A 13,439-nucleotide genomic window follows, 5' to 3' on the forward strand; every position below is an offset into this window, starting at 1 on the left:
TGAGTGTGATCATTAACCAGCAGTTTAATTAAATATTATACAGTTACATGTGCTGGATGCTACAGAATGAACAAGAGGTGCCGCTCTGCTCTGTCATATGCTTCACACACACATACACGCACGCATGCTTGCTTACACACTCACACAATTGCAACACACACTACTGATGCTTAATTTTCAAGCAGTGTGTTTAGAGTATAAAAGGCTGTTTACACTTAAATGAACTCCTCCAGTGCAGTTTAGAGATTTCAGCTAGAGAGAAGGGATTTTCCCAGCATTAATGGGAAGCTTGATATAACTAACCCATTAAAAACAGGAAGAACTCAGAAATCTGTCAAAATAAAAGTCCCGCTTAAATGAAAGCTCTATTCAACTGGATGCGTGAAACTGAAGACAGAAAAATTTAACTACTGTATAAAAATTTGATATCAAAAAGTAGCAACAATACTCATAATAACAATTATATAATATTAAATGGTTTTATTATTATTATTATTATTATCTGTAAGCAATATCACAAATGCAAGTGTTTTATGAGCATGTTTTGATTCAGCCATAGCAGCCTTGTGCCACAGGTATTCAGATTTTTTTTTATTTATTTTTTTTTTATGAATGTTTTCGTTAATACTGTGAAGCTCTGTTGTGCAGCATTTTATTTTATCAAAATAAAAATAATTTTTTTTTTGTAAATATATATATAGAGTCAGGTTTGTAGGCCTCCTTGCTCACACACGCTTTTTCAGTTCTGTCCACAAATTTTCTATCGGACTGAGGTCAGGGCTTTGTGATGGCCACTCCAATACCTTGACTTTGTTGTCCTTAAGCCATTTTGCCACAACTTTGGAGGTATGCTTGGGGTCATTGTCCATTTGGAAGACCCATTCTGAGTTTTAACTTCCTGGCTGATGTCTTGAGATGCTGCTTCAATATATCCACATAATTTTCCTTCCTCATGATGCCATCTATTTTGTGAAGTGCACCAGTCTCTCCTGCAGCAAAGCACCCCCACAGCATGATGCTGCCACCCCCCATGCTTCACGGTTGGGATGGTGTTCTTCAGCTTGCAAGCCTCACCCTTTTTTCTCCAAACATAACGATGGTCATTATGGTCAAACAGTTCAATTTTAGTTTCATCAGACCAGAGGACATTTCTCCAAAAAGTAAGATCTTTGTCCCCATGTGCACTTGCAAACTGTAGTCTGGCTTTTTTATGGCGGTTTTGGAGCAGTGGCTTCTTCCTTGCTGAGCAGCCTTTCAGGTTATGTCGATAAAGGACTCGTTTTTCTGTGGATATAGATACTTGTCTACCTGTTTCCTTCAGCATCTTCACAAGGTCCTTTGCTGTTGTTCTGGGGTTGATTTGCACTTTTCGCACCAAACTAAGTTAATCTCTAGGCGACCACATTTTTGTTTTTCTGAGGTCTTGGCTAATTTCTTTAGATTTTCCCATGATGTCAAGCAAAAAATTACTGAGTTTGAAGGTAGGCCTTAAAATACATCCACAGGTACACCTCCAATTCAGTACACCTCCTATCAGAAGCTAATTGGCTAACTGTCTAAAGGCTTGACATCATTTTCTGGAATTTTCCAAGCTGCTTAAAGGCACAGTTAACTTAGTGTATGTAAACTTCTGACCCACTGGAATTGTGATATAATCAATTAAAAGTGAAACAATCTGTCTGTAAACAATTGTTGGATAAATTACTCATGTCACAAAGTAGATGTCCTAAATGACTTAGCCAAAACTATAGTTTAACCATGGAGTGGTTAAAAAATTAGTTTTAATGACTTCAACCTAAGTGTATGTAAACTTCTGACTTCAACTGTATATTTTATATATATATATATATAATTTTAATTTGATTAAAGCTGTATGTATCAATTTGATGAAACACCATTTGATCATATCATTTAATTAAAACATTTAACATGGAATCCAGAAAAATGTAAATGGAAAATGCATAATTTGTATCTGTGAGACTTTATGCAGTTCTTATAATCAAGTAATTTTTTGTGTAATTTCATCAAAAATCTGAGGCTTTTTATTTGTTGTATCATTTGTATGTATTATAGTATCAAGTTAGTATCGATACCGAGGTATGCTGGTAGGTAGGCTGGTATTGTACCAAAGCCAAAATTTTGGTATCGGAGCAACCCTACCGCCAACCATGTTAGAATAAAATTATTTATTATAAATTCTAAATCTAAGTATTGATTACACCGTGTAACAATTTATTTTATTTTATTTATATATTTTTTTGGTTTCTGGGTAGTAAGTGTTATTTCCTAATTGCTTATGCCTCAAAAGTGTAGAAAATGGCTATTATTCCCCACAATCATTGATCATTTACCTTAAGAGACCATGATGCAGTAAGGAATATTATATAATAAAGCCAACATAAGGCTCGACATGAAATGTAAACCTGTGTGGCTGTTTGAAAGCTTCCACTTTCACCTACATACGAATACAAACAAACTCACTCTCCCTGTCGTTCGCATTAACAAACACACAGTGTTATGACGTCAACTCACTGACATGGTTGATGATGCTGTAACCCTTCCACCTGATGCAGCTCTATAGTATCAAAGCACCATGAGATGCATATGTTCCTCTCAAATTGAGACTCACCTGAGACTCCTGGCTCCTCTGATACAAAGACTCACCTCTCACACCTCTGATACCTGGCAGCCAGTTAACAATTCCCAACTCTGTGTTCATTTCACACAACATCAAACGGAGAGACTGAGCGAGTTGAGCGAAGAAAAGACGAAAAAGCCTCTGAGGTGCAATTTTTTATTCCTGACTTCAATGGTTGGGCTTTTGTGTGTAAGGGGTGCACTAGTACACTCATATGTCAGATAGACTAGCGCTGTGATAGGGTTGCACCCTGCGGGGGGCCTGAGGTCATCAAAAGCAGCTGATCTCTAATAGGTGTAATCCTCCATTGGCCCGAAGGGGGAACCACGTAAACCTTTGGCCCAGAAAAGAGCATCTATGCCAGGGCTGTCAGGCAGCATACCTCATCACTAAGGCATGGAAACACGGTGCACTTCTGCAGTACAAACAAACACAAGTGTTGTTTCATTCTGCTTTCTAAACACTGGTTGGAAATCATGACATTAATCTTGATTATTTTATTCTATTGACAGCCATAGTTTTTATAGGTTTGCGATAATATAAGATTTCTTGAACCTTTGACTTGCTCACTGGTGGTTGTAAGGCCATATTCTCTGTAACGCTGCTTTGATATATACAAATACATATACATTTAATTGAAAATTCTTCTTTTCAGGTTTACACACAAACATTAATAGTGTAAATAAGATGATAAGAAAAAAGATACACTTTAAATACAAAATAAATACTTTTGGAGATCATAATGATAATATTGAAATCATATCTTTTGGTTTTAGTACAATGACAATATAAAAGTCAATTATTTAATTTTGCAACCATATGGGGCCCTACTGTTTTAAGAGCACTAGGTGTTTACACCTCAGATGCAATCTGGTAACATCAGAATCAGAATGAGCTTTATTGCCAAGTATGCTTACACATAAAAGGAATTTGTCTTGGTGACAGGAGCTTCCAGTGTACAACAATACAAAAACAATACAAAAACAGCAGCAAGACATGGATAATAATAAAAAATAAAAAATAAAACTAATTATACACATACGTATAGACACACACATACATACATACATACATACACACATACACACGGGTAGTGCAAATCTAATACAATCTGTTATGTACAGTGCAAATAAAAATCTGTTATATACAGTGCAAATGTTTTTTTGTGTTTTCTTTCAGAGGAATGAAATGGCAGAAGAGGTTGGATGTGTTGGATAAATATAAAAAAAAGACTAAACTGTGTATTGCACATAGTTAATGCTCAGTGGGGCAATTTAACTGTTCATGAGATGGATAGCCTGAGGGAAAAAACTGTTCCTGTGCCTGACGGTTCTGGTGCTCAGAGCTCTGAAGCGTCGGCCAGAAGGCAACAGCTCGAAAATGTAGTGGGCAGGGTGAGTGGGGTCCAGGGTGATTTTTCCAGCCTTTTTCTTCACTCTGGAAGTGTACAGTTCTTGAAGGGGGGACAGGGGGCAACCAATAATCCTCTCAGCAGTCCGATCTGTCCTTTGTAGTCTTCTGATGTCTGATTTCGTAGCTGAACCAAACCAGACAGTTATTGAAGTGCAGAGGACAGACTCAATGACTGCCGAGTAAAACTGTATCAACATGCATTTTTGACCACATTCGTATGTGGATTTTGTGATCCGATCACAAAACGTTTTAGACACCATTTAGACCTGTATTTAGGGCTGACCACATGTGATCAGATCACCCAAAACGCATCTTAATACCAGGTGGAAACAGGGTCTATAGACATTTGCACTTATGAGTCACTGGGTTCAGATGTTTCTGCTGATATGTTTTATAGCGTTGTCTGTGAGAAAATGAGGATGTAACTCTTGACAGATTTCTCTGCTGTAGAACTGAAAGTTTTCCAAATGCTAATAGGATTTATGTGTGCATGTGCATACTGTAACGTGTGTGTTCTGCATATGTTAACGAACAATTAAATTAAATAAATATGCGACAGTAATGAGATCTTTAAGTCAGAGGGCAGTTGTTTATATGCCACTGTACCATAACAGTAAGCATGTTAAAACAAGGACATAGAACAACAATTGTGTGTGTGGTTTCATCTTGTTCTTATTTTGGATAGAAAAAGAAGGCAATTCAAATTAATTACCAGAGTGAAAGAATAATAGTTTCTGGCATAACTAGAGGATTAGGCCTGTTTCCATGAAGTGTTGATGAAACCATGTTTAGGCAGATGCCAGCTCACAGTTTGTAGCATAGGGAAAGCTCTTAGGAATGCCTGCTGTCATCTATTGCACAGTTACAGCACACAACCACACACATAGATACACGCATTTATAAACAGGCAAATTGTAGGATGTCCGAAATAAGATTTGTATTAAAAATGGGATGGGGAATTGGGATTTATCTTTGTACTAAAGGTGAAGTGTGTAATTGATGTGCCATTAGCGTCGAAAAATGGAATTTCAAACAGGATTCCCAAACTCACCCCATCTTCCATTGGTCAAACAAACAGATTTGCGAACCAGCCCAAATTTATGCCAAGGGTATCAACCTTGCTAGAATCTCCTCTTGAATTTGAGTTGGGGAGTTAAAAGAGTACAGTGCACCATTCCAGTCCTTACTTTCCACATAATTAGTCATTATTATTAGATCTCTGTCCTCCAGTGAAAGCTTAAGAAATGTTCCAAGAGTTGAGTGGAGTAAGGTGGGTCTAATCTAGTTGTCACCTCCCCCGCTTATGTTTCAGGTCCCTGGCCCTTGGGCAGCAGTACTCATCCCTAGGATCCCAACCCATCCTGTGTGGCTCCATTCCTGGCTTGGTGCCCAAACAGCTGCGCTTCTGTCGCAATTACATTGAGATCATGCCCAGTGTAGCAGAGGGAGTCAAACTGGGAATCCAGGAGTGTCAGCACCAGTTCCGTGGCCGCAGGTGGAACTGCACCACTATCAAGGACAATCTAGCCATATTTGGTCCGGTACTTGATAAAGGTAAGGCTTAGCAGCATACACTAGAATTAGATGATAAGCTGTATACCAAACAAATAGATCCTAAATTGCAATTATAGCTAAAATCAAGCACACAAAAGATGACGATTCCATTAGTTTACAGTAGCCCTAAAAAGTATTTGGACGATTAAGCCTCACTTAATATCAAATTTTGATTTGAATAAAAGTGATTTTATTTGAAAAGAAAAGTGGTATATGCAAACAAATGATGGTAGACTTTTTTCAGAACCAACTTCAGTTTTCTTAATATATCTTTTGTTTTGCAATTACTTGTAACCAACTGGTACCAAGGACATTGTGATGTTCACTCACTGAGCACTTAATTAGGAACACTATGGTCCTAATAAAGTGCTTGACGTGGTTCTCCGCTGTTGTAGCCAGTCCGCCTCAAGGTTCAACGTGCTGTGCATTCTGATATGCTATTCTGCTCACTACACTTGTACAGAGTGGTTATCTGAGTTACCGTAGCCTTTCTGTCAGCTCGAACAAGTCTGGCTATTCTCCATTGACCTCTCTCATCAATAAGGTGTTTCCATCCACAGAACTGAAGCTCACTGGATGTTTTTTTGTTTTTGGCACCATTCTGAGTAAACTCTAGAGACTGTTGTGCGTGAAAATCCCAGGATATCAGCAGCTACAGAAATATTGAACCAGCCCGTCTGGCACCAACAATCATGCCACAGTCTAAATCACTGAGAGATTTCCCCATTCTGTTTGTTGATGTGAACATTAAATGAAGCTCCTGACCCACATCTTCAGATACAGGTGTTCCTAATAAAGTGTTAAGTGAGTGTAGGAAGTCAGTTATGTGTTCACACAGGTGTCCTAGCAGAGTAACCACAGGTATAGTTCATCACATTCTACAACATTTGACAACCAGAAAATGTCCAAACATTTTTTATCTTAATTTTGGACATTATACAGTATATATTGTTTTATCATTTTAAACCTAACAAACATCTTTTGGTAAAATATGTTCTTGGTGCTATACTTTTTTTAAATAAATGTCTCTTGGTTTGATATTTTGTTATCTAATGCAATTAAATTAATCAATTTTAACTGTGGCTTAAGTGTCCAGATACTTTTTAGGGCCACTGTACGCTTAAGAAAAGAGAGCATGTAGAAGGGGAACTTATTAAATTTCCATGAACCAATTGCCTTAAATCTATGATTGATTACTTTAGTTGGGCTCTCCAGAAATGTGCTGATACTCTAGATGTGAATGGATCTGAAAAAACATAACTGTGGTGACACACTTGATGTGTGAAGGAAAAGAATAACTTCACTTAACACTTCATTTCTTAAACAAATCAAGGACATGGCATCATCAAAGGACAAATTCACTTCAACTGATGCACGCAGTTGTGAGAGGAAGGATGCTTAAATGGGTCTCTCCTATTCTCTCTTTCGCTCTCACCAGATCACAAACTTTCTGGATGGTTAAGATGCTGAAGTAGTTAGTAGCAGTGCAGGACCTGTACAGGAACAGGGACTGAGTGAGGGAGAGATAGAAAGAGAGCAAAAGAGAATGAAGGCCAAATGAGATTACAAGCAATAGAAAAGGGCTAGAGGGTTCAGTTCGACCCCTACTGTGCATGAAGGCCAGTATGAGCCATCCCTGTGTGCCTCTTACCGCCCGGCTCCCACGGACGCCCCATTCACACGCCCTTTTGACTGTGTCATGAAAGCAAGCTGAAAGGGAATCTCCCATCCTTCCTCATCATGGAGGAATAGAGGTGGAAGGCAGGGGGAACTGGAGAGGGAGGGGGGAATGGGGTTTCGTGATGGGCAGAAGATGAGGGGGACGGACAGTATGAGGTAAAGTTAAGGTAAAGCATTTGGATTGGCCCATTCATTTGAGAGAGAGGGGCTCCGTTAGGATGGGTGCAGACTGGGCTTCTTAAAAGCTTTGGAAAGAAGGTTATATTTTGGCATAGTGGCTAGTATGAGATGTATGTGTGTTTTTTGTATGCGTGTCACAGGGGGGGGTTGCTCCTTTTGGGAATGCCAGCCCCTGCTCTGGGCAGCGCTGAACTGGGCTATAGGGTGCAGGGTGCTGGGCCCTTTTGTGTGGGTAATACGGTGTGACAACAAAGAGACAAAGGCGGATTCATGGACCCAGCAGGTAGTGGGAGCTGCACTCTTCTTGGCCCTTGGCCAGAGCTCCTGGGGCCCAGAGCTCACAGTTCTCTGTTGTAATGAACCCAGCTGGGCCTGCCAGAACCAACTGGGCCTCCTTCTGGCCACGAACCCAGAGAGGTGTGCTCCCAAACACAACCTTTATTAAAAAGGACTGTTTGTGTGTGCGTGGACATGAGCTTCCTGCAAGAATAAAACAAGAATACCAGGGGTGAGATGAGTCTGCAAATTCATGACAAAAGATATTATGCAATAAACATCCAGAACGTCCTAAAAAAAAGATTTTGCTCAGGATAACAAGCGCAAAACTCAAACATGAACATGACAGCACCCTCACTGCTGCTCTGCTGTCATAGACCTGTAAAAGAATCAGTGAAGTTATTAGAGCATGAAGTCTTTAAGTGTTTTGTATTTTTTACGTTAAAATACTTTCTCCTATCTCAGTTTAATAAGGTGAGACAGCTATTAAGTGAGCCATTAGAAGGTTGACATGAGCAGTTATAATCGAGCTACAGCAGGTCTTTGCACAGTCGAGCTATAGACTTCATTTGTCCGTACAAGTATACATGACACCGAGAGCATAGTTTTATTTTTTAAAATGGGGGGGGTTGCAGCGTGAAGCATTTACCTATGTTTTCAGTGGTCATGGTATAAACAAAGGGGGGGTTACACTTGCTTGTTTTGAATCTACGCCCCTGCACGACACGATGCATAATTTAATATTTTAAGGAAGGACGACAAAATTGTGAGTTTAGATACGTCACCTCTGTCTTTCGGAGCAGGCATGCATACCAGGGGTTAAATTGGGGCAATGTACGTTCCGGCACCTTGGCACAACGTTAGTGTTTGTGAAAACTGTTTGGATCATTTGAGTCATTATTTGTGCAATTCCGTTTAGTGCTGCTAAAGGCACAGAAATTACAGACTTCACCTTTAACACTTTACCATGACATCCATCATGCCGTTTATACACAACATTGTGAACAGCTGCTGTGTTTCGGTCACAAATTCACAAGAGCAAAGTAAACAATGTGATAATGCAATGTGTGTCTGGTACAATGCTCACCCTGGAATGCAATTCACATTACGCATTTTCCAGCGTATTCCGTGTGTGTGGGCTCTTCTTCGGATAATCTTACACCACTATGGCCCTTCCTGATCAACTGGGTCTGACTCAGAGAATTTCTGACTTTTGAGCCACACAAATGTTTGTGTGATGAGGTTGGATGGGTTGGTTGAGCTGCAGTTTTTCCTGTGGGATGGAGAAGGGACCAAGAGAACTTGGTAAGTGTGATTTGATTGTGAAACAATTGTGTCTGGTTACATAATAAGCTGTTGCATTCAAAGGGGGCGTAACTCCATCTCTCAGCACATGCCTTCAGAAACCAAACACGCAGAATTATCGCTGGCTTTCACACACGTGGCCGCGGGGCTCTGACGGGTGGGAGTCGGAAGGGGGAGAGAGAGAGTTCCTGAAACACTATCCAGAGAGAAACCAGCACACCTTTGAGATGACACAGCGTCAGTGAAACCTCAGCCTGCATTAGCCACAACTGACATGAGCAACAATCGTCTCAGTGCTGTCAAAGAGATTGCTGTCTTCACAGCAATCTTTATTCCAGAACCTATGACAGAAAATGATCCATGCCCTTGAGACACAGCACAGATAGATGTTATCTGTCCTCCTATTTTTGGAGGGTCATAGTTAAAGAGGCAGGGATTTCCTTCAAACCTTGTACAAGAGCCTCAGGATAGACTTATCTGTTCTTATCTGTCTCTCAGAACAAGGAAACCTCAAGCAGTTGCTAGGAACAGTTAAATAAACATGATGAAATGCTCGCACAAAACATCACACAAATTTCTCCCTTTCTTTCACCATTTCTTTTCTAGCAACAAGAGAGTCTGCATTTGTTCATGCAATTGCATCAGCTGGAGTGGCGTTTGCAGTGACCCGTTCATGTGCAGAGGGGACCTCCACAATGTGTGGCTGTGACTCCCACCATAAAGGCCCGCCGGGAGAGGGCTGGAAATGGGGCGGCTGCAGTGAGGATGCTGAGTTTGGGGTTCTGGTGTCTCGGGAGTTTGCTGATGCTCGCGAGAACCGCCCAGATGCTCGGTCTGCCATGAACAGACACAACAATGAAGCAGGACGAATGGTAAGCGACTGTGAATATGAAAATTATTAATTGCCATGCAATTAATATACTCCTATTTCAATAAAGCATGATGGTCTTAATTAATTCCAAAGCAGAAATAATGATGATACTAATAAAGTACTATTATATACTGTGTGTGCGTGATCCTGTATACCTTTATATATATATATATATATATATATATATATATATATATATATATACTGTTAATGTTAGAATCACAAGTATTATAGATAACGTTAAAAACAGCACTGAGAAATACCACAGGTGCAAACTACACTAATGTAAGTATTCCTTTACTTTGGAATATTTATATCTCCCCAAGGTCAGTTCCAGTGGATATCATCTTTACAGTTTTGAAACATAATATAATGCTATTTACTATGCCAAAGGGTTAAACATGTAATGTGTAAAGAGAAGGGCAGAGAATACACTTCATATATGCAATGTGAAATCGATTCAGTGGAACCAAACAAAATTGCAATCTGTTTGTTTGAACAGAACAATAGGCATCGACATAACATTGGCTCAGCAGATGGCATGAGTTGAAAATAAATAATTCTGTCATATAATTAAATATCAATATTTTGTCATTTTTTATAAAAAGGCATATTTTGTTCAGGTCACCCTGAGAAAATATCTTGATATTCTTGACTCAACCATTTACAGTATAACATTTGTAAAGAATATATTTTGCCTTGAAAAATATGTTTAAAAACATTTTAAAATTAATGATTAAGTTGCATACACAATCATGTATTCAAGGTGCAAGGAAATTAAACTAAATAATTATTTTAACTTGATGGTTAAACCACATGACATTTTTAAAGTTCTTAAATCAATGTATCTGTAGAAAATGCTTAAAGGATTAGTTCACCCAAAAATTAAAATGCATTCATTATTTACTCACCCTTATGTTGTTCTAAACCAATATGACTTTCTTTTTCATTCTTTTCTGTAAAAAAAAAGAAAAAAAAGAAATGTTCTGCTCAGTGATGTCATACAAAGGCAGTGGATGGTGACCACCTCTTCAAGCTTTCAAGGATGCAAAAAGTATAATTCAGAAGTCTAATAAAGTATTTCATGTGACTCTTGCCTTCTTCTGAAGGCATACAATAAGGTTTGGTTAGAAACAAACTAAAATCGAATTTATTATTTAGTGAAAATCTTGACCGACTGTTGCTTTCCTGTGCGCAGTTATGCTGCCCTTGCTCACGAGATGGGCCGATTTTTGCTACAATTGGACTGCCACAGAGATATTAACAACAAAAAACACAACACAGTTGCACACAAAACAGAAAACTGAACTCACAAAACATGTCTGAAGAGTTTAAAGTCAAAGACGAGATGCATTTCTATGCCCAGTCTTATTTATTTGAACCAGAATACGTGGAAAACAAACTAATGTTGGAGGCTGAGGCAGCCACACACACACCCTGTCCTAGACATGACACAACACGCGATAAAAGGTATTTTTTGTCCTAACCAGCAGCGACAAGCTTAAGGATATTCTTTCGATTGCTTGGTTTTCTATTTGTGTCTTCAGGCCAGGTTAAAAACAACTTGATTTTGTCTGAGGGTGCCACACCTACCGACTGTTTTGCTGAGGTCTGGCTCTCAACAGTCGGAGATTTGTCACACATACACCTGTTCAGAATAGACAAGATGTGACAGTTACAGCTCCCACCGCCTTTTTCTCAGATTCTTCCAGTTCACTTTTGGTAAGCGAAATATCCAAACCATTGTGGTCTCCTGTATTCTCTGTCTGATTGTGGCTTCTTTGTGTATGTGCGCTCTTCAATCTCTCTCAGTTCGATTTCCAAGAACTCCGGATCATACAAATAAGGCTGGGCATAAAAAAAAATGAACTCTTCAGACGTGTTTTCGGTTTTCTGATTTTGTGTGCACCTGTGTTGTTTTCAGTTGTTAATACCTCTGTTGTAGTTTGATTGTACCAAACAAGCAAGTTTTTGCATGAACGCCTCATCTTGCAAGCGGGGGCAGCACTTTCATGAGCACTCACAGGCAATGGTTGGTCAAGATTTTCATTAAATAATAAATTAGATTTCAGTCTGTTTCTCACCAAACCTAATCGTATGCCTTCAGAACAAGTTATGAGTCACACAGGATAATTTATTAGACTTCTGAATTATATTTTTGCATCCTTTTGAAGCTTGAAGAGGTGGTCACCATTCACTGCCATTGTATGACATCATTGAGCAGACATTTTTCTACATTTCTCCTTTTGTGTACCAAAAATGTAAGAAAGTCATATTGGTTTAGAACAACACAAGTGTGAGTAAATAATGAATTAATTTTCATTTTTGGGTGAAATGTCCCTTTAATGTTTTTTAAACATTTGTGAAACCACAAGATTACATTTCTATAAACTTGTCACATGTTTAAACTAGATTTTAAAAGATTCTTTTATTTTCCTTTTTATCCTCTCGAACAACCTTATTTGTCAATGACCCTAATATTTGTGCAGTTCTAAGGACGGGTAAATGATTTGAATTTTTGTGTGAACTATTCCTTTATGCTAGCTGGTTCATGATAAATTAACAATGAACAAAGCTGTACTTGTGGCGCTCCTGGGTGGGTCTTACCCCACAGTTCAAAAAGGTGTTAATGCACCACACATCTGTCAAATGTCTCTTGATCCCTTTTCCTAAAGACTTTTGCCTTTTTTCATTAGAAAATACTAGGTAATTACCTGCCTTATCCTTTCATGCCTCTCATAACTTGCATCTCTACTGAATTCCTTCACAGAGGTGTAAACACAGTTGGTGGTTTGAAGCAGGCAGGAAGGGAAGAATAACACTGGGGTTCAGGGTTTAGCCCATTACTGCTGCTGTCATGACTCAGAGTTGGAGTCTTTCGTACTGAAGGTGCTTAAGGGGCAATAGGCGAGACCACACTGCAACAGCCCACAGCTTTGATCAGTGCTCGACAGGAGTCGAGAGGGACCACAGGAGCAGGTATGATACAGGCGGCCCTGTCAGGACCCCAGCTGCATAACCTGCCTCTCATACTCCATTGTTTTGGAGCAGCCTGCGGGACCCACCCAGGGCCTGAAGAGTTCGGGACATGATGTCAGCAACCCTCGATAAGCCCCCCAGGGACCCGCAAACACCTGCCTTCCCCTGCAGCTGGGGAATTCTGCAGCTAAATATAGCCAGGGAATTAAGGCAAACAAACCAAAACAAAAGTATAGTAAGCCAGTGTGATGCCCCATTAAGCAGGACTTCAGAGAAGAATTAGTTGAGAACTGCAAGGACCTGTCTGCATGCTCAGCAGCTGAAAAACACCTGTGGACTGTGCCTGAGAGCATGAAGAAAACATTATAGTCCAGGTAGTTCAAGTCTTACATTGTGTCCTCACCAGATGTGATGTGATAAATTGCAGCGACAAGCAATTTGTCTGTCCACACTGAACGTGATAATGCTGTGTAACATGGCACAATCATGGGGGGGGGCTTTGGGGCTTTTGGCCCCTGTCAATAAGCCTCCTGTGTCCCCACT

The 13,439-nt window shown here is 39.6% G+C and overlaps 1 protein-coding gene across 1 annotated transcript in view; it reads left to right on the forward strand.

Annotated features, from left to right (window-relative positions):
- The window catches only part of LOC127423148 (proto-oncogene Wnt-3), a 47,163-nt gene that overhangs the window by 31,112 nt on the left and 2,612 nt on the right, over window positions 1–13,439 (forward strand). Inside the window, exons 2-3 of the mRNA XM_051667252.1 lie at window positions 5,364–5,605; window positions 9,653–9,918. Coding sequence (XP_051523212.1) covers window positions 5,364–5,605; window positions 9,653–9,918 — 508 coding nt within the window. The remainder of the gene's footprint in view (window positions 1–5,363; window positions 5,606–9,652; window positions 9,919–13,439) is intronic.

Source organism: Myxocyprinus asiaticus, chromosome 32 (genome assembly GCF_019703515.2).
Source record: "Myxocyprinus asiaticus isolate MX2 ecotype Aquarium Trade chromosome 32, UBuf_Myxa_2, whole genome shotgun sequence".
Classification (NCBI taxonomy): domain Eukaryota; kingdom Metazoa; phylum Chordata; class Actinopteri; order Cypriniformes; family Catostomidae; genus Myxocyprinus; species Myxocyprinus asiaticus.